Source organism: Sphaerodactylus townsendi, linkage group LG06 (genome assembly GCF_021028975.2).
Source record: "Sphaerodactylus townsendi isolate TG3544 linkage group LG06, MPM_Stown_v2.3, whole genome shotgun sequence".
NCBI lineage: Eukaryota > Metazoa > Chordata > Lepidosauria > Squamata > Sphaerodactylidae > Sphaerodactylus > Sphaerodactylus townsendi.
In genome coordinates this window covers 19669479-19691696 of record NC_059430.1, presented here as the reverse complement: position 1 = coordinate 19691696, position 22218 = coordinate 19669479, and the positions used below count along the sequence as shown (strand labels likewise).

Here is a 22218-nt window from a genome sequence, read left to right as displayed (position 1 = left end):
CAATGCACTTTGCAGCTGGATTTTACTGTACGAAATAACAAAATCCGCTTGCAAACAATTGTGAAAGTGGATCGAAAGTGCATTATTCTGCATGTGCGGAAGTGCCCGTGGTTTTTATAATAGCCACAATTTCAGAACGTTTTGACCACAGGCCATCCCATTTCAGGTCGTCTTGTGGCCATTACCTGACAACGAGGAATTACTTTTGCTATAATCCTGTATAGATTTACAGATAATAAAACCGTTGCGTAGGAGGTTAAGAGCTCGTGTATCTAATCTGGAGGAACCGGGTTTGATTCCCAGCTCCGCCGCCTGAGCTGTGGAGGCTTATCTGGGGAATTCAGATTAGCCTGTACACTCCCACACACGCCAGCTGGGTGACCTTGGGCTAGTCACAGCTTCTCGGAGCTCTCTCAGCCCCACCTACCTCACAGGGTGTTTGTTGTGAGGGGGGAAGGGCAAGGAGATTGTCAGCCCCTTTGAGTCTCCTGCAGGAGAGAAAGGGGGGATATGAATCCAAACTCCTCCTCCTCCTCCTCCTCCTCCTCCTCCTCCTCTTCTTCTTCTTCTTCTTCTTCTTCTTCTTCTTCTTCTTCTTCTTCTTCTTCTTCTTCTTCTTCTTCTTCTTCTTCTTCTTCTTCTTCTTCTTCTCCTCCCAATGTTTGTGCTGTTTAAAGCTTCAGGCTCTGGCGTCTACTTATTCTGACATTCCACATGGACGGAGATACTGAAGGGCCATGCACATTTTGAGAGGCAAAAATAATTTACTTCTCCAACTCATGATATCCTAGAACCACAATTCTAACCTTGGTCTACCTGTGATTTGGATTTTCTTGCAACCAGTTTTCTTTCAGTAAACAGTTTCGGGGTTTTTTCCCAGCCTTGTGGAGGCATATTAATGTCTGTGATCAAGTAGCTTTTCCCCTCCTCTCTCTTCATCAGGGAGAGTTTAATTTCCCCAGGCAATATGGTGGCTCAGTTCCAAGAGTGGGCCAGAATAGCAGTAACAGCCAGGCATTTTTAGCATTGCAAAGCATTCTGAATTGTTTTCCTGCGTTACAATTATCGTCTAGTTTCAACAGCTTTCGGAGCTATAAGCTCCTTAAGCTTGATTTGTGTGCTTTCAAACTAATGTCTTTCGGCTGGGGGTGGGGGTGGGGGAAGTCTCTGCATTGTGTTCTGGAATCAACCACTGGTTTCTAGTACCTGTCTTCTAGTATCTAATAGGTGAGTGCATCAAAAAATATGGTATGTTTCAGATTCAGGTATACTGGAGTTGAAAAATATTGGTGTTCCTGATTTGTAAGGATCCCAATACTGGTATGGTATTTGCATCCCAGTTTTATTAGGGAATCTGAATTTAGTTGGCTCCGTTAAAGCCTGTACGGAAGCTATCTGGGGGTCTGAGAGAGCTGTTTTTCAAGCTAGAGGCACCAAAATGGCATCAGAGCTGCTGGTGACTGTCCAAAGAAGAACCCCCGGGTTTGAAGAAATTTGAGTAAGAGGGTCCAATTCCATGGATTGCTAAAGGCAGCAACCACATTCATCCTCCCTTGTTTCCAGTGAGAGAAAAACAACCATTTTTCTCCAGGGCAGAAGCAAAGAGCCATTCCTGCAGCAACCACCGGTTTATGTCTCCCATCCCAAGAACAAGCCAAACAGCAGCAGCAGCAGCAGCAGCAGCAGCAGCAGCAGCAGCAGCAGCAGCAGCAGCAGCAGAAGAAGAAGAAGAAGAAGAAGAAGAAGAGGAAGAGGAAGAGGAAGAGGAGGAGGAGGAGGAGGAGGAGGAGGAGGAGTTTGGATTTATATCCCCCTTTCTCTCTTATAGGAGACTCAAAGGGGCTTACAATCTCCTTCCCCTTGCTCCCTCACAACAAACACCCTGTGAGGTAGGTGGGGCTGAGAGAGCTCCGAGAAGCTGTGACTAGCCCAAGGTCACCCAGCTGGTGTGTGTGGGAGTGTACAGGCTAATCTGAGTTCCCCAGATAAGCCTCCACAACTCAAGCGGCAGAGCTGGGAATCAAACCCGGTTCCTCCAGATCAGAGTGCACCTGCTGTTAACCTCCTATGCCACTGCTGCTCCCCAAACAGAAGAAAGAAGAATCCAAGAATCCCAGGACAGCCACAAGCCAATGTGACAAGCCTAGCAGAATAATGTCAAACCAGGGAATGCAAGCAGGAAAATACTTTTGCAAGCCCAACAGAACCAGTGTCCAATACAGATGCCCAGCAGAACCCAGGGCCAACGTGGCTGTGCAAACCGGGGGTGTATCTATTAAAGCAGGTACCCAGGGCAAGCACGGCTGCGCCCTCCCTCCCAACTCCACCTGTAGTTGGAGGGGGCAGTTCAAGGCTTGGCTTGGCCAGCTCCAGCTTTAAACTGCAGTCAGGATGAGCCCGGCCTTAAACTGCAGGCTCTGCTCTGGCGAGATCTACTTTTAAACAGCTGGATCTGCCTCCAAAGTCTATGTCACTTTGGAGGCGGAATTTGGAGGTGGGAGCAGCAATATAAAGCTAGACCGGCCAGGGCAGAGTCTGCAGTTTAAAAAAAGCCACGCACACTCTGCATACTCGTTGGAGGATATGAGTGGACCCTCTGGGCCACAAGACAGAGATCCAGTCAGACCACAGTGGATTGGCTGTCTGCAACTCAGTACCTATAGGGATCAGCAAGGTACTCCCTTCCCAGTGAAGCCTCCATATCGTGCCTCATGTGCCTCTCGCTCTCAGCCCGTCCAGTGATTTCTATCTCAAAGGTCGTCTTGGTGGTTGCTGCAAGCTGGGGGTTGGGGACATAGTGCCCAGCAGGGAAGGTGGGGGGTGAACAGCAGCAGAGCTGTTTTTATCCCCCTCCTGCTCTGCTTGTGGCAATGTACCCCTCTTGGCCTGCATGCACTCAACGTGCCAGAAGAGCATGTGATTGGTGTTTGGAATATGCTGCCACAGGAGGTGGTGATGGCCACTAACCTGGATAGCTTTAAAAAGGGCTTGGACAGATTTATGGAGGAGAAGTCGATCTATGGCTACCAATCTTGATCCTCCTTGATCTCAGACTGCAAATGCCTTAGCAGACCAGGTGCTCAGGAGCAGCAGCGGCAGAAGGCCATTGCTTTCACATCCTGCATGTGAGCTCCCAAAGGCATCTGGTGGGCCACTGCGAGTAGCAGAGAGCTGGACTAGATGGACTCTGGTCTGATCCAGCAGGCTCGTTCTTATGTTCTTATGTTCTTAAGAGCTCAACTCCAACTAATGAGCTGGTTGGCTGACATCTTCTCTAAGGATCTAATCTCTGTAATCCAGATGTGTAGCAAGGGGGGAAAGCACCCAGTGCACCGGTGTGTCTGCCCCGCCCCGCAACGCCCCTGCTATGTCCTGCTACACCCCCAAAACGCCCTCACCATACCCCCACAGGGGTGCGGGCGCAGTGCATCGCGCATCCTCTGTCCCCTTAGAGCTACGCCTGTGCTGTAATCTGATCAGCTGTGATTCCAGGGGATATCTGGGCTTCCTAAAAACATAAAAGTGGCCACTGTCAAGAAAAGGATACTGGACTAGATGTGCTTTTAAACTGGTCTTCCGGGGCTCTTCTTATGCTCTTAGGAGCAGCAGTGGCGTAGGAGGTTAAGAGCTCGTGTATCTAATCTGGAGGAACCAGGTTTGATTCCCCGCTCAGCCGCCTGAGCTGTGGAGGCTTATCTGGGGAATTCAGATTAGCCTGTGCACTCCCACACACGCCAGCTGGGTGACCTTGGGCTAGTCACAGCTTCTCGTAGGTCTCTCAGCCCCACCTACCTCACAGGGTGTTTGTTGTGAGGGGGGAAGGGCAAGGAGATTGTCAGCCCCTTTGAGCCTCCTATAGGAGAGAAAGGGGGGGATATAAATCCAAACTCCTCCTCCTCCTCCTCCTCCTCCTCCTCCTCCTCCTCCTCCTCCTCTTCTTCTTCTTCTTCTTCTTCTTCTTCTTCTTCTTCTTCTTCTAGGAGTACCCTTTTTATAATTCAAAGCAGTCGAATATCTTAGCGTGATGAACATCAAATGCCTTGAGGTGGACTTTGACTTTAGATCATACAATCACTGTCTACAAATCCAGAAATGCTGCCTGTTGCATGAGAAATGTCGCCACCTTCGAAAAGTACACGCAGCAAAATATGTATGCACGTCTTTGAAACGTTCATGTTAATGGGAACGTTTTGCAAATAGAGGGCAGCAATTCCATGAAGATAACTAAACGACAATGGACCATGAAAAACTCATTATAATATCCTTGTGATTAGTGGCCTTCTCTGCACGTTTAGTGGCTTCTCATATGCACACAGTCTCCAAGGCAAACACTCCAGCAAATGGAGCAGAAATGCCGATGGGGAAAGGGGAAAAGAAATCTTAATGAATAAATAATTCAATTGTCTAAGACAATCTTCATATTACACAGTTCCCTTACGGATATCACTTTTCTTCATCTAACTGGACATTCCTCAGCCGACTACCGCTGGCAAATGTTTCTGTGCTGTTCACAATGAACTGTGAAACGTATCCTTCATGACAGATGACCATGGCTTCGCTTTCATTCAAGTGGGCAATCGATGTCTGGGACTCCACACTGCAGGAGCAGCACTGGCGTAGTTATTAAGAGCAAGTGTATTCTAATCTGGAGGAACCAGGTTTGATTCCCTGCTCTGCTGCTTGAGCTGCGGAGGCTTATCTGGGGAATTCAGATTAGCCTGTGCACTCCACCACACACCAGCTGGGTGACCTTGGGCTAGTCCTAAATAAATAAATAAATAAATAAATGGATGGATGGATGGATGGATGGATGGATGGATGGATGGATGGATGGATGGATGGATGGATGGATGGATGGATGGATGGATGGATGGATGGATGGATGGATGGATGGATGGATGGATGGATGGATGGATGGATGGATGGATGGATGGATGGATGGATGGATGGATGGATGGATGGATGGATGGATGGATGGATGGATGGATGGATGGATGGATGGATGGATGGATGGATGGATGGATGGATGGATGGATGGATGGATGGATGGATGGATGGATGGATGGATGGATGGATGGATGGATAGATAGATAGATAGATAGATAGATAGATAGATAGATAGATAGATAGATAGATAGATAGATAGATAGAGGGACTGGCCAAGAAGGTCCAGGAGGTTATAAGTGCCTATCTAAAGAAAGGTGTAATCCAGTGTTTGTGAAGGAGCAATTGTGAAACTCCTCCTCAAAAGGGCATCCTTAGATTTAAACAACAACTGGCTAGTGGGTAATATTTCTTTTCAGGCCCAGGTGCTTGAGCACGTGATGGGTATGTATGTTCAGGTTGTCTTGAATGAAATGGATCTCTTTCAATCTGAATTCAGGCCTGGTTTGGAACCAAAATTTTCTTTGCTGGAACAGTGACAGGGGGAATATTTTCAAAATTGGATGGCACATATAGGGAAAAAGGCCATTTCTGTTACACAGCAACCGATTTTCCAAGCAAACAACATGCATAACATGCAAAAAGGAAAGGTGGAAGCTTCGTAGGATCCACCAGCCAGATGTAATAGAAGAGCAGTCGTAAGAAACTTGCTTTCTCTGCAACATTTTTAGAAAACCCCAAGTCTTGAAAAAGTCTTGAAAAGTGGTAGTTGTTTTACAAGATTGTGTTAAAGAAGCCTTCAGACTAGTTAAGAATAGGCTCTTGGATCTTGATTTTCATAATTTGACTCGTGCTGCCAAGACAACCTGTTCTCCGACTACATTATTAATCCCATGCGAGTGCGGAATTATGGCAGCACATCTTCGTCTGCTGATTAATCCCACCCAGAGGAGAGCCTTGGCTACTGCAAGATGTAATGTGCTGCCATCAGCTCTGCTGGAGAGAAGATTTAAGAATATGGAACGTTCTAAAAGAGTCTGTTCATGTGATATGACTACAGTTGAAACACTTGACCATTCTCTGTTTCTATGCCCTAAATACAATAAGATACGCATGAAATACATGAATCCCATTTTCTTGCAGTGTTCTCAGTGGCACGAGTGTTATAAGATACCCAATCTCCTGAACAGCTCCGACGTGCTCTTTTGTGAAACTGTTGCAAATTTTATACTGGAAATTAGTGATTTTAACTGTATTTCTTAACCTTGTTTTGTTTTAAAATGTTGTCCTGTTTTATATGCCAATAAAGGCTTGTGTTGTGTGTGATTGTGTTAAAGATATTTATAAGCACCTACATTAAAGAGACGCATAAACGCCTTGGGGGGGGGGTGTTATATTTTGTTGGGACGTAAAATGGGAAGCCCCGGGTTGTTTTCAAATGATAGAAAGACACTTCTTCCCTTTGTAAAGGATTCTGGTGTTTCGCAAAGAAGATGAAATGGAAATGCACTCCAGCCGAGACACTCCTGACCTGGATGCTATTCATTGTGCAGAAAGACTGCATATTCTCATGAACCTGCGGGCAATAAATCAAGTGAATCAAAGGGATGCACTCAGTGATTGTTGTTTTATTTGGCCTACATTTCATTCACGGGAGACCCTTCAGCATGCCTAATGATACGGAGCTTCCGAATGTTTTCACCTTGGTGTTCTCTTCGCTCAGCAGTTTATCCCAGCGGATGACAGTCCGAGTGACAGGAATCCTCCTCCGCAGTGTTTTCCACAGATCAACGGACAATTCCTGGAGGTTTTTCTCCAAGGCAATCTGGAATTCATTGTCTTCGGCTTCGATGAATTTTGCCAGCGCCGTGGCGAACTGGACACGGTTAATTAAGGGCACGGATTTCTCCACGGTTTTGTCTACCGTCGCTTGCCAGTTAGCTTTTCTGAAATAGTGTATCTGCAGGTGATAGTTCCCAGTGACCTCTGTAGAAGGTGGGGTGCAGGCAAATGTCCATTCTGATGTCCAGAGGCCATTAAAGGATTCTGAAGGCTGGTACTGGTGACCTTCAATGCAGACCACAAAATAAGAACTGCTCTTAAGGGCTTTTCTGAAAACACAGCAAGTTCCTACAGGGAAATGCATCTTCATGTAGGTCTTTAAAGCACCGTTCAGGGTTGATCTCCATAATTCTGCGTCATCTCCCATGGTGCCTTGAAGCAAAAACTTATCTGTTCTTCCGCTCAGGTGATCATATCTGAACGAAAATGTCCTTTGTGGATCAAAGAAGCGGTTCCCTCTGAGATCGTTGTAGTGAGTCACTAGAGAATTTCCACCTAGTAAGTTCACTGCTTTGAAGTTCTTTTTGTTGTGAAAGGCACACTCTTGCGCGGCTTCTGTCCTCATCAGCTGGTCATCCATAACCAGAAAGCGGAGATCTTCAAAGACGTGGTGGAATTCATTTGGAGGGGCCTGACGTAGCAATCCACAGATCATTTGTATTTTTTCTTTCTTTGATAATTCGCTGTCCTCGGACATCGTGGTTTTGTGTTTGAAGTGCTGAAGCTGAAGATGGAATCACAGTTTTAAAAAATGATAATACTAAACACTCAGCATTCGGAAACTGTTCAAGAAATACACAAATACATGAAAGTTTGCTGATATCACTGCCACAAAAGCACAAAAATGTTCTTTTACTCTTCTACTCTCTGGAGCAGCAGTGGCATAGTGGTTAAGAGTAGGTGTAATCTGGAGGAACTGGGTTTTGATTCCCCGCTCTGCTGCTTGAGCTGTGGAGGCTGATCTGGGGAATTCAGATTAGCCTGTGCAGTTCAACACACGCCATCTGGGTGACCTTGGGCTAGTCACAGTTCTTCTGAGCTCTCTCAGCCCTGCCTACCTCACAGGGTGTTTGTTGTGAGGGAGGAAGGGAAAAGAGTTTGTAAACCCCTTTGAGTCTCCTTACAGGAAAGAAAGGGGGGATATAAATCCAACTCTTCTTCTTTTTCTCTTCCAAAGCTTTAGAGTCTAGTTAAATTTAGGATTTTTAGACGATGGGGACACTTGTGGAAATCAAAATGCCGTGTGGTTTGAACATGATACATCAACCACAAATCTATCATTTTATTTCATTTTCGCCCCACCTTTCTTGACAATGAGGCCCGGAAGTGACTTACAACATTCTCCTCTCCTCTGTTTTATCCTCACAACAATGATGTGGGGTAGACTGGCCTGTGTACACACGGTCCCAATGTGGGACCTCACAGAAGACGGAAAGAAACACCAGTTACAAGGAGGTATAACCCTGTTTTAGGTTGAGAGCTTGCATGATAGAGTGGGATTCAAAACTTGGTTTCCCAGATCCTACTCCAACATTCTAACCAGTGGTGGGATTCAGCCGGTTCGTACCACTTCGGTAGAACCATTTGTTAAAATGGTGCTTGTAAACAACCAGTTGTTAAATTATTTGAATCCCACCACCGGAACCGGTTGTTAAATCATTTGAATTCCACCACTGATTCTAACTACTGTACCACGCTGGATCTATTACCATCCACAGACAACAGAACTGTATATGTCTCTGTGCCATCAAGTCATACCCTGTTTCTCCGAAAATAAGACATCCCCTGAGAACAAGACGTAGTAGAGGTTTTGCTGAAGTGCTAAATATAAAGCATCCCCTGAAAGTAAGACGTAGCAAAGTTTTTGTTTGGGAGCATGCCCGTCGAACAGAACACCAGAGCCTGCAGCTGTGGAGCGGAAAAATAAGACATCCCCTGAAAATAAGACATAGCGCATCTTGGGGAGCAGAAATTAATATAAGACACTGTCTTATTTTCGGAGAAACACGGTAGCTAACTTATGCTGACCCTGTAGGGTTTTCGAGGCAAGAAACATTCAAAGGTGGTTTGCCTTCCTCTGTGTGAATTAAGAAGAGTTCTGAGAGAACTGTGACTGGTCCAAAGTCACCCAGCAGGCTTCATATGGAGGAGCAAAGAATCTAACCCAGTTCTCTAGATCAGAGCCTGTCACTCTTAATCACCACACCATGCTGGCTCTCAATACAACAGAATCAGCAGGTAACTTTATCACTGGAGGCAGTTCAAGTTTACTGGTGTTTTCCCCCATGAATGGTTATGGATCCGGGACGGGCGGGGGTGGGGGGGAGGGCACTGCCAGTTTACAGATAACCAGGCAAGGCTAAATCCAGGTGTATTCAAGCAATACAGTGGGAAATTTCACACCTGTAGCCCAATAATTTGGGCAAAAGTAGCAAAACAAAAGGACAGATGCCAAATAAGATAATAGAAACCAGAAAGTGCACCCCACAAAATAGAATTTCACATGTTTCCTGGTTTATATTACATATTTGGGCAGACAAAGGAGCTATTTGGGACAGCCTCCTTTGGCAAGATTTCTTCTCTTGGTCATACTTAAGAATAATTGTCTAAGGCGGAACAAACAAAACCTGCCCCCCTGTTCCTAAAGGTACGCGTAACTGTGAACACGTACAAAGCATGTTAACTACAAGCTCTTTTTAATGCAAGCAAAGTAGGACAGCATTGCCCTGCCATGCTGTTTGTCAACTGCAATTCCATTCTAGCAGTTTAGCAGTTAAGGCGCATATGTTGCTCCAGTGTCGCTGTCTCTTTGGTGACTCCAGCGCCTTTAATATGCAGCATATGTAGGCCTTTCCCAAGTGTCACCCCATCTCACCTTTGGCTAGTTATGTATATTTCAGGAGCAGCACCAGGGATCTGCCTGATCACGTTAGAACTACTGCTGACACCCACTTTCTTGCGACGGTGGAAAATCCTCTGTAGGCTCCTTGTCGCCTTCAAAGGTCAGCTGGTGTGGTGGCTATTGGATACCATTGTTTATACGCTGACTGGCGAACTAAGGTGCTGCCTAGTAACATTTGGTTGAGGGATTAAATCTCCACTATGTTGGAGAACCATGTCACATATATGTTACAACCAAGTTAATGGAGAATTGGCACTCCATGAACTTTAGCTGACCCGATCCTCTCATTACCTGAACTATTACCTGAACTGCTGAGCAGCAGTGGCGTAGGAGGTTAAGAGCTCGTGTATCTAATCTGGAGGAACCGGGTTTGATTCCCAGCTCTGCCGCCTGAGCTGTGGAGGCTTATCTGGGGAATTCAGATTAGCCTGTGTACTCCCGCACACGCCAACTGGGTGACCTTGGGCTAGTCACAGCTTTTCGGAGTTCTCTCAGCCCCACCACCTCACAGGGTGTTTGTTGTGAGGGGGGAAGGGCAAGGAGATTGTAAGCCCCCTTGAGTCTCCTGCAGGAGAGAAAGGGGGGATATAAATCCAAACTCTTCTTCTTCTTGAAGTAAGTATTTATTATCTTCTATAAAAACCACTTCCACTTATCTAAACGTCCGATAAACCAGTCCCTCAGATTTCCCCTTTTTGGTTTATTGTTCTGTGACCATCCTTTCTCTTCCTTGCTTCACTTCCCGATTGGTCTCTTACCTTTTAGTTCTATGGTGCAGAGATATTGGTATTGAGAGCCAGCGTAGTGTAGTGGTTAAGAGCAGGTGCACTCTAATCCGGAGAACCAGGTTTGATTCTCCGCTCTGCCACTTGAGGTGTGGAGGCTTATCCGGGGAACTAGATTAGCTTGTGCACTCTGACACATGCCAGCTGGGTGACCTTGGGCTAGTCACAGTTCTTCGGAGCTCTCTCAGCCCCACCCACCTCGCAGGGTGTTTGTTGGGTGGGAAGGGAAAGGAGATTGTAAGCCCCTTTGAGCCTCCTTACAGGAGAGGAAGGAGGGATATAAATCCAAACTCCTCCTCCTCCTCCTTTTCTTCTAATATGGTTGATTTTATTATTGTAATATGTAACTATTGTGAGCCTCACTGAGCCTGTTTGACAGGGAAGGGCAGCCTATAAACAAACAAACAAAAAGCTTGATTACGAATCAAAATTAAAATGCACAAAGCAGTATGGGGCTGTGGAGGACTGACTCCTGCAATCAACTTTCTTTTCCAGCATTGAGTCAGCATCACTTAGTGGTTAAAATGTTAATGTTTGTTACCGCTGTTTTAAAGATTTTAGTGACTTGTTTTACCATGTTTTATGCTGTACACCGCCCAGAGCCCCTGGAGGATGGGGCGGTATAAAAGTTTAATAAATAAATAAATAAAATAAATAAATAAAAGCAGAGGACTCTAATCTGGAGAATCAGGTTTGACTCCACACTCCTCCACATGAATGGTGGACTCTAATCTGGTTTGTTTCTCCACTCCTCCACATGAGGCCTGCTGGATGACCTTGGGCCGGTCACAGTTCTCTCAGAACTCTCTCAGCCCCACCTACCTCACAAGGTGTTTACGGGTTGAGAAAAGCAGATTATAAAACCAACTCGTCTTTTTCCCTAGAATTCCTGATTTCCCAAGAGAGAGTACGTCCTAATGATCTTTTTTTTCCTTTGTTTTGATTTAAAGTTTATTGGTAGTTCATTATCATACAATTCATCATTCATTTATAAGCAATTAAGCAAGAGATCCCAAAAGAATAGAAAGAGAGAGAGAGAGAAAGAAAGAAAGAAAGAAAGAAAGAAAGAAAGAAAGAAAGAAAGAAAGAAAGAAAGAAAGAAAGAAAGAAAGAAAGAAAGAAAGAAAGAAAGAAAGAAAGAAAGAAAGAAAGAAAGAAAGAAAGAAAGAAAGAAAGATGAAGGAAGTACTTCCAGCTAGATTTACATATCTCTAAACTCAAAACAGAAACATTCTAACCTTTACCATCTTACAGTCTATACATATATACATATATACATATATACATATATACATATATATCTATATATATCTATATCTATCTATATCTATATCTATCTATATCTATATATCTATATACATATACATATACATATATACACACACACATATATATATATACATATATACATATATATATATATACATATATATATATATATATACACACACACACACACACACACACATACATACACACATATATATACATACACAAAAACTCAATAATGTACAATTTGTTACATTTATGAAAGTTCTTATTGCAATTTAAATTGCAGCAACAAGCAACCAACAATCAAAGTAATCATAGCCATCATCATAACAACAAAAATAACTCAAAAGTATTTTTTTTCCTGGCGAAGAAGAACTTTTCATCTGATATCACATTCTATCTTAATAAGTACATCTAAAGGGAGGAAACAGAAACGGAGTACGTCCTAATGATCAATTACCACAGATTAGTTTTGACTTAACTGTTAAGAGATCTTCGCTGTGCACTCTTATTTAAGAACAGTTCAAGCGCAATGTTGAATCAGATGAAGGTCTACCAAAATGCAGCAACCAACAGGGACATGTTGGTTCCTCAGAAATTGATTAGTGGCTCACCAGCTTCCCTAAACCTCTGTGTAGCGGCAACCAGCCCTTGTGCTAGAAGTTAGCAAAGCTTTTGTTGTTTATCAGCAGATAGAATTTTTTTTTCTTGGAACTGAATTCAAATCCCCAATCAGCCATGGACATCATGTTGAGTTGTGGGGAATAATTCCACACTGGTAATAAAACAGATTGTCTCATTAAGTAATTATTATTGTTAGAAACTTCTGAATCCTGTCTAAAAAGATTTCTCGGGGCTGATCGATGTTAATATTCTTTCAGTTGTGCAGGCAAGATTAGCAACACTGGTTACTGTGCAGATGTGATTAAAATCCTGAAGTTGCAAAATGCATGAAAGGGACAATTACTATTCTAAAGGGATTAGAGAAGAGGGGAAAAAAGGAATCTAAAGAGGGGACAAGACGGGTTTATTACATTATGCATGTTTTAGAAAAAACAGATGCATATATTTTTTTCACCATTTGCAATGGTACAATAACTCAGGGGCACCCTGTGAAACTGACTGGCAATAGATTCAGCAGAAACCAAAGCAAGTGCTCCCTGTCACAATGAATAACCCACTTATGGCATTTACTGTCACAACATGGTACTATTGGACACTTCTTGGATGACTTTCAAGAATGGACAAACAATGAAGAATTGTCTGCTTTCATTTTTTTAACAAGACCTATATCTCTGAGAACAACTTGGCATGACGTTTCCTTTAGAAATCAAAGAAATGAAATCTCAATATTGAAGGAATCTCCAAAGAAAATTCACTTAAAGACAGAGGTGATTCATTACTAGCAGAGAAGTTCAAACATTCTCGGTCATAGGTACTGGTAAAGGCAGGTACTGGTAAAGATATTGTTTTACAAATTATTACAGAACCCCTCTATAAGGAAGAAGAGTAGCCTGAACTTCTAGCGGAGGAAGGGGGAAGGGAGGGAGGGGTGGCATGCAAGGGTAGGGGAGGGAGGGGAGGGGATCCGGCATCTGGACATGGCCCACCCACCCTGGCGGAGGAGGGGAGAGGGGTGGCATGGAAGGGAAGTGAGTGAGCGGAGGGGTGGCATGCAAGGAAGGGGAGGGAGGGAGTGCTGCCAGAACAAAGTGAGTAGACAATACCGTGGTAGCTGGTAAACTAGTAATAATTTAAATCACATCCAGTCCTTGCTCTCGCATCTCCAGATAAAAAAAGATCCCAGGTCATATATGCTGGGAAAGACTTTACTTTGCCTGAGCTCACATTATGGACCATTGCTCTCACTCTGCCCGAGACAGTTTCTTGTGTTCGCACATCCTATGCAGAGTTATCCACTCTGGTTGTGACACTCTAGGTCTGATGCTCTACTCACTACATCACACTGGATGTGCCCCTGCCACACCCCTGCCTGGCCGCCCCGGAATGCCCCTGGGATGCCTCCGCACTGCCCCCACACTGGCATGCACCCGGTGCAAGACGCCCCTCCGCCACTGCACTGGATGTCATAGGAATGGTGTACCCTTGTGGCTCCATTCTGTGCCACTTAAGAGTTACCAACTCTGACCTGGGAAATTTCTGGAGATTTGGCAGCAGTGTTTGTAGAGAAGGGATTGGAGGGAGGGGGGCTTTTACTTAGAATCTGTGATATACCCTTCAAAGCTGCCATTTTCTCCAGGATCTCTGTGGTCTGGAGATCAGTAAAAATTCTAGAAGATCTCTAGTCTCCATCTAGAGGTTGGGAGCCCTTACTCCAAATATAGGTAGGTAGGTAGGTAGGTAGGTAGGTAGGTTCCTTCCTTCCTTCCTTCCTTCCTTCCTTCCTTCCTTCCTTCCTTCCTTCCTTCCTTCCCTCCCTTCCTTCCTTCCTTCCTTCCTGGACTGTTTGATCAGCCTAATTGTTGGAGGATGTAAGACTGATCTACTTGGCTATCTTCAAATTGCTGTAAATCCATTGTGTTTGCCAATGCCTTCCGTTGAAGTAGCATTGGAGTGCCAGTGGATTTGTTTTAGTGGAACAGTTCTTCTTTCATTCTGCAAGCAAAAAGTTTTGTTTTGGCACTATGTGTTGTTGCTTTGGGTGGACGTAAGAACACATGGAGCCGCCTTAGGCTGAATCAGGCCAATGGCTTCCTCCTCTTCCCTTCCCGCAGGCTCGCCTCAAAGGGGACCCGGCGAGGGAAGGGAGCTGGAGGAGGGGAAGGACCGAGATGGGGATGAATGAGGCTGGTTGAGAAAAGGCGCGGGAACGATTAAGGTTGGACGAGAGAATGTTGGGCGTGTCGGGAGGCGGGGCGACAGGGCGAAGAGGGAGCGTTTGTGACGTCACGGAGCCCCTCCGTGTGGCGACCCCGCGTGCGCTGCGGGGGGTGGGGGCGCTTTCTGAGGGGTCGGTCGGAAGGGGAAGGGCTGCGGCGATCGTGGCGGGAGGATGAAGCAGACATGCCGCGCTGGGAGCTGCTGAAATCACCGCAGTGAGGAGCAGACGCCAAAAGCCATGCTGAGGGGAGGGCGACCACGACAACGGCGCCATGGATAACAAATATCCTTCTTCAAAGAGGGCGGTGTCCCCCCCCCCATTCCCTTCCAGGCACTGTCTCTGTCTGCCTTGGCAGTGTGGTGCAGTGGCTAGGGCCAGTTGGGGACCGCGGAGGTCCAGGTTTCAGCCCCCTTCGGCCCCGAACCTTGTTGTTATCTGAGCACAATTATCTGTGCTCATGTGTCGACCTTATCAGGTTGTTGTGAGGCTGAAAGGGAAGAGAAGGAAACCAATATGCTGCTCAAAACTGGGTGGTTGAGTGAATAGGGGTGATGGGGGAATTTACATCCCCCTTCCCAGTCAACAGTTTTTGAAGCTGCTTAGAAACATTTCAGTAACTTCTCAAAAATGCACCTGCCTGGAAATCCACATTGTAGATTTTATTATGGGGAGTGGAAGTGGTCATCAGAACCAGGTGAAAGTGTGAGGGATTGTACCCTCCGCCAATAAAAGGATCCTTTGCACAGAAGAGTGGTCAACCCGCCAATCACCTTCCTCTGATTTCTGGAGGAATATATAAAATGCTTGGTAGACAGGCGTAAATGTAAAAAGCAAGTTTACATGTAGCCCGAACCATCTTCCAACACAGCAGTCTTATCAACTAGCATTACCCTGTTTCCCCTAATATAAGACATCCCTGAAAAATAAGACATAGTAGAGGTTTTGCTGAAGTGCAGAATATAAGGCATCCCCTGAAAGTAAGACATAGCAAAGTTTTTGTTTGGAAGCATGCCCAACGAACAGAACACAGAAAAATAAGACATCCCCTGAAAATAAGACATAGCACATCTTTGGGAGCAAAAATTAATATAAGACACTGTCTTATATTCGGGGAAACACGGTAGCTACCATTAGCTTCATTCATGTACCACTTTCAAGTTGCTGAACTCTTTAAAAACTATCCATTGGCAGTCAACAACAACTTGGTAGGGAGTTCACAGTTGCTTATTTTTTAACAAGGGAGAAAGGCAGCCCAATCCAAAGTGGGGGGCAGTAGAGCGGTGGTTGGAACCCCCGCCTCAGTACTGTCTCCAAAGTGGCACCAGGGGAGGAGAATACATTCTTTCCTGGGAAAGCTCATAGAGGGATATGACTTAAGCCACCCTTTCTAGTGGTGTAAGTCTGTGCCAATGAAAAGGGGCGTTCCCAGTCCAAAACTCCTTTGGAAGCTGACTAAAGATGGCTATGTCCCCCTCCATGCTGGAGCAGCCTCCTTTGGCACAGAACCAATGGCATGGAGGGAAATGCTGCCAAGATCCATGCCACCTTGTGCAGCACTGGTGGTGCACCAGAAAAACCCCTCTGCCACTTCCAGTGCATCTTCAACCCCCCCCCCCCCCCGCCCTCCCCGGATTACACAGTTAAGGTTGGAAGATTTTACTTAACTGACATCTGATTCTTTTGCACTGAATCTCCTCTTGTGCTATTTTTCATATTAATATTCTATTTTTTAGGAGAGCCAGCGTGGGTGTAGTGGTTAAGAGCAGGTGCACTCTAATCTGGAGAACCGGGTTTGATTCCCCACTCTGCCACTTGAGCTGTGGAAGCTTATCTGGTGAACTAGATTAGCTTGTGCACTCCAACACATGCCAGCTGGGGACCTTGGGCTAGTCACAGTTCTTTGGAGCTCTCTCAGCCCTGCCCCACCCCACCCCCCAGGGTGTTTATTGTGGGGGAAGGGTAAGGAGATTGTAAACCCGTTTGAGTGTCCTTACAGGAGAGAAAGGGGGGGGAATATAAATTCAACTCTTCTTTTTATTGTACAGTTGATTTTCACTGTAAACCATCCTGGGTGCTCTGTTTAAGTAGAACAATGAGATGCAAAATACGTGAACAAATATATGCGTGAGTGTGTTTGTATGTGTGTGCACACATACACATATATTAGTGCAAGCAAATAAGAAAAGCATATTGTTATTCAGGAGAGCCCCAACTCCAGGAGATTGCCAGTATAGGAAACTCTGCACCCATTTTTTTGCAACCACAGGGCTTATTCAGAAATGTGTCATTTTAATATTATGAAAAGTTTCCCTCTCACGAAACATGACATCTTATTTAAATTTTGAAAGACTGCTACTGGTTTAGAAAATATCTGTATAAGAAAAAGACAAATGACCTTCATAGCTTAGCAGTTCCATAGAGCCCTGCTGTTCTGCAGACATCTTGGGGACTGGATCCCTGACTCTTTTACACTGTTTTTAACCCTTTTACACCATTTTCTCACCGGTTTCACGCTGCTTTTTTTTGGCCCATGCGTAAGCCTGAGTTTCAATGAGATACTTGGATTTAAATCTATTTTGGCCTACTTACTGAGCGGGATGGATTGCAAGTTACCTCATCTGGTTCATTATGTGCCAGCCAGTCTGTAGGGGTCATAGGATAACATGAAATAATTATTTTATTCCTGTGATTGCGTCATACACAAAACAGTGTTCTGTATTAGGAAGACAGCCTGTGCTTGTTCAGAAAATTCCTCAACTTCCTCTTCTGCACATGGTTCTTAGACTTAATCACCACTGAGTTCTTGGGTGGCAAGATCAATATAGACCAGGCCGTGCAACTGCTCAATAAGTTTAACGTATCTTACGACTATGTTCACTTGAAAAAGTTGTTTAAGGTGAGAAATTCTTTTTATTTTTTATAATGAAGTCATATTTATGATCAGTGAAGCAGTGCTGCAGTGGTTAATAGCAGGTGTACTCTAATCTGGAGGAACTGAGTTGAATTCCCCTCAGTGGCCCTTTCTTTCCCACCTACCTTACAAGGTGTCTGTTGTGGGGAAAGAAATTTGTAAGCTGCTTTGAGTCTCCTATCAGGAAAGAAAGGCAGGGTATAAATCCAAACACTTCTTCCTGACATTCTTCTGCTGTGTAGGTTTCTATTCACAGTTACGAGGGCTTGAACTGGAGGGGCCGTTGCTCAATATTCGTCATGCAGAAAGTCCCAGGTTCAGTCCTTGGCATTTCCAGTTAGAAGGAACAGGTAGCCAATGATATGAATGACCATCCTCAGAGACTCTGGAGGGATTCTGCCATTCTGAGAAAACAGTACTGACCTTGATGAACCAAGGCAGATTCATGTATTCGTGTGAAAATATTCTTTTCAAATGAAAGCTTAATTCCTCAGAAAAGCTCAGGGATTCTGCTTGCTCCTGTGCTTCTAAATTAATAGTGCCATATACAGTTTTGTCTGTGGAAGAGCAGAGGTGGGATCCAACCAGTTCTCACCACTTCTCTAGAAGTGGTTACTAATTTTTTCTGAGTGCCGAGAAGGGGTTACTAAAGCAACCTCCCTGCCCACTAGGGACTGGAGGTGCGTGTGTGCGGTGGCACCACTGTTTGAATCCCACCACCATCGGAACCTGTTATTAAAATTTTTGGATCCCACCACTGGGGAAGGGGGTGTTTGATGTTTTATTGGTACTGGTTTTACTGGTTTTAAATTGTAATTCAGGGCGTGACAAATCCCAGGTCACCTTGAACCATCAATGATTTTATGAGGTTTTTGTTCTGATGTCATTGTTAAATAGTGGTAGTGGTTACGAGCAGTGGACTCTAATCTGGGGTTTGATTTCCCACTTCTGCATAAATGGCGGACTCTAAAATGGACTCTAATCTGGTTTGTTTCCCCGCTCCTCCACATGAAGCCTGCTGGGTGACCTTGGGCCAGTTTCAGGTCTCAGAACTCTCTCAGATCATGCAGAGACAGGAAATGGCAGGCCAACTCTAAATGCCTCTTGCCTTGAAAACCCTGTGGAGTTGCAGTAAATCAGCTGCGACTTGATGCCACTTTCCTCCACCATTATGATATAATACAGTGATTCCCAAAGCCCCCTGGTGGGTGCTGCATTGATCCAGGGGGGCGGTGATGGCCACAGGTAGAAACATTAATACATATATCTTTCTGCTTAATTGCTATTAAAATTTTTTAAAAAATTAATTTCCAGGGGGCGCTAAGTAATATTTTTTCTGGAAAGGGGGCGGTAGGCCAAATAAGTTTGGGAACCACTGATATAGTAGAATGATTTTGTCATGTTAAGTTTTGTGTAAAGTTACGAGAAACTGTGAACTGTTTAATAGTAAGTTTTGTGGTACCAGTACTGAGGAGATTAAAATAGAAACCCCCGAAGGTTGAAAAATGAGGCACCTAAACTTTTGGGTTGGGCCCTAGGGCCGGAGAAAATTTGTCCAGGCCTGTTCTAATATTTTTAACCATGCCTCGTAAGCTGTGCTGAGACATGACGAAAAGTGGGGTGTGAGCATTTTAGTAAATCAATACAAGTGAATTTCATACTAATTGGATCTCCTCTCTTTTTCTTTAGCAAAATGACAGACTGAAGGGTGGAGTCATTACCATTGAAGAGTTCAGGGCAATTTATCGAGCTATCGTGCACCGGGCTGAATTTAACGATCTCTTTTGTGCCTACTCACCTAACAAAAAGTCCCTACCAGCAGACAAACTGGCTGAATTTCTAAGAAAGGAACAGTTTGAACTTGGAGCTGGTGAAGGAAGAGCTGTTGCCCTAATTAACACTTACGAACCTGTAGTAGAAGGTATACTATAACGTTAATGTCATAATTAAATTGATACTGTAATTTTGTGATCAGTAACGATGATCCCTTGAATAGTAAGTAAATATGCAAACCAGGGATCTCCAACATGGTGCCCACCAAGTGTTTTTAGAGAGTGGGTGGCTTTTGCTCAGCGAGGCTTATGATTGGCTGTTGATCTGATTGGTTGTTTAGATTTTTTAAAACAAAAGTGTTACCGGGCAACAGCTGCCAGCATAAAGATCTTCACTGTGCGGCTGAAGGAAATCCGCTGCTGTCACGTAGTCGGCTCGACTGCTTGAGGCGGCCATTTTTTGGCTGAACCCACCGGACTGCCTCCAAATTTCAAAGGCAGAGGCGTTCCTCCCATTGGGCAAAGTGGGCAGCTGCCCAGGGCTCCACCTTGTGGTGGGTGTTAAAATTGCAGGTTCGTTTGTGGGGGATTTTGTATTTTCAGTGTTTTTTTTGTTTTTGGCCTGCAAGGGGCGCAGATTTTAGGCTAGCAGCACCAGAATTTCAGGGAGTTTTTGGGAGACTCTCCTGATGATATGACCCAGGTTTGGTGAGGTTTGGTTTAGGGAATCCAAAGTTATGGACTCCCAAAGGGAGTGCCCCATCCCCCATTGTTTCCAATGGGAGCTAATAGGAGATGGGGGCTACACTTTTGAGGGTCCATAACTTTGGACCCCCTGAACCAAACTTCTCCAAACTTGGGTGGTATCATCAGTATGGTCTCACGAAGATACTCAGAAATTTTGGTGCTGCTATCTTAATAATTGCACCCCTGACAACCAGGCACCCCCTAAATTTCCCCAGATTCTCTTTTTAAATCCACTCCCTTCCTGCCAATGCTTGTTTTCTTTCTTTCTTTTATTCTCTCAATGCCTAATAAAGGTTATTATTATTAATATTATTAAGTCCACCCCTTTCGGCATGGATTTAAAGGGAGAATCTGAGGTCCCCAGTTTTAACATTGAAAGGGATGCTGTTTCAGGGTGGGGGAGAATCCACCCCAAAATAGCATCACTTTCAATGTTGTTTTAACTGGGGACCCCAGATTCCCCCTTTAAGGTGGATTTAAAAGGAGAATCTGGGTTTAAACTAGGGAACCATTGAAATAGATGCTGTTTGGGGGTGGATTCCAGCATCACTTGTTTAAACTAGGGAGCCCAGATTCTCCTTTTAAATCCACCTTGAAGGGAGAATATGGGGTCCCCACTTTAAATAACATTTACTGACTTATTGTTTTGTTCGTAATAAATGCATTTGGATAAAAAAAAATGGGAAGTTAAAGTGAATAGCCCCTGGTGTGGACTGATAGCATGCTTGGTAATTCTGTGTGAAGTGAAAAATACCAATACATGACTGTTGTGATTTGGGTAACTTTTTTTGCAGGGGTGGGGGAATATTAGCCTGCCTGAATTAAAGTATAATATTTGTTATGTGATTTTCGGAAAGTAGATAAGCACTACACATAAGCAAGAACTTTTTATTGCTCGGAGTTTCCTGTATCTGTTGCTGTATACCTCATTAATTTGATTGGCATTTGTGCCGTCATAGCACTTTAAGGAATGGTGAGAAAATTCATTTTTCACAAAGCAGACTGTACTGTGAATGTTACTCTGTTATTAAATTGACACCAGTTATTTGAGAAAGGTTTCCCACAAAAAAGTCAATCTCCTTTTGACAACTGAAACTCAGGCTGTGCTTTTCATTTGTACGTCAGTTCTAGCAATAAACACACCACGAGTCTTTTGCGGTTTAATTCATGCACAGCTTCACCGCCGTCAATTAATGCTTCTGTTGAAACTGTTCAGTACTAGTAACTTAACCATGATGTTACTCTGAAGCACTCTATCAGTGAAGTGTAGATATTTTTTGTGTGGATTTTCATTGATGGAGATATGTTTTTAATGAGCACAAGTGAATATGTGCAGTTTGTATAAATTCAGTAAAATCACAGATGTTTGTATGTGAGAGCGCTGGCAATTATATATCCATATATTCCATGTTTAACAAAAGCTGAAATACAATAAATGCTGAAATACAATGTTTATATTCTATCGTATTTGAATGATGTTTAAAATTATTATGTATTTTACTGATATTTAATTGTTTCATATATCTTGCTATTTTGTATGTTATATTGCTTCATACTGTAATTCCTACATTTTGATTTATAGTTGTTGATGTTTGCTATTCTATATTGTTATTACTTTTTGCTGTTGCTCTTTTTGTTCGCCGTCCTGAGCCCTTCGGGGGAGGGCGGGATATAAATTAAATATGAAATAAAGTAAGAAATAGATAAGTGAGTTTCAAGTGACGCTCGTCACCATTTCTGACTAACATCTTCACGTATAAAGGCCAGTCAAAGGGAGCCGAGTGTCAGCATCTGTTGACCTCCGTGCAATAATTATACTCTGGGATACAGAAGTTGGTTTATTGAACAGGAACACTGTGAACTGATATAAGCCAGCATTTGCTGGAACTTCGTCTCAATACAGCATTTTTTCGTCAATGTCTCTTTCCCAGACATCTATATGACCCCCACTCTCAGGATCCCAGCAGGGTGAAATCACTACCTGTGTTCTCCAGTGGTGCAGAATCTTCAAGGTCAGACCAAAGATAAGATGAGGTTATAGCCAGCCCAGAATAATAATATCATCTGAGACTCCCAATCACACAGCATCTCCTTGATAAAGTCTTGGGTTCAGACCCCAGTGCTGGAATAGTGCAGGGAAGGTATCCATAGGAGAAACCTTTGGGAAGTCAAAGAGAAGAAGTATTGCAAATAGTAGGCCAGCTAAAAGAAAAGATTCCCAGAGGGCACCCTTGTCCTCTTCCCGTGGCTTGCTAAGGAAA

General features: G+C 44.2%; 2 protein-coding genes across 2 annotated transcripts in view; one reads left to right on the top strand and one right to left on the bottom strand.

The window, feature by feature from the left end:
- Positions 1–6532: 6532 nt before the first annotated feature.
- CAPZA3 (capping actin protein of muscle Z-line subunit alpha 3) lies at positions 6533–7423 on the bottom strand. The gene has a single exon (XM_048501500.1). The coding sequence runs from the start codon at positions 7421–7423 to the stop codon at positions 6533–6535; it is 891 nt and encodes a 296-aa protein (XP_048357457.1).
- Positions 7424–14709: 7286 nt separating this feature from the next.
- LOC125435311 (1-phosphatidylinositol 4,5-bisphosphate phosphodiesterase zeta-1-like) overlaps positions 14710–22218 on the top strand; it is a 46396-nt gene continuing 38887 nt past the window's right edge. The window contains exons 1-4 of the mRNA XM_048501499.1: positions 14710–14741; positions 15107–15221; positions 17250–17423; positions 19128–19359. Coding sequence (XP_048357456.1) covers positions 14710–14741; positions 15107–15221; positions 17250–17423; positions 19128–19359 — 553 coding nt within the window. The remainder of the gene's footprint in view (positions 14742–15106; positions 15222–17249; positions 17424–19127; positions 19360–22218) is intronic.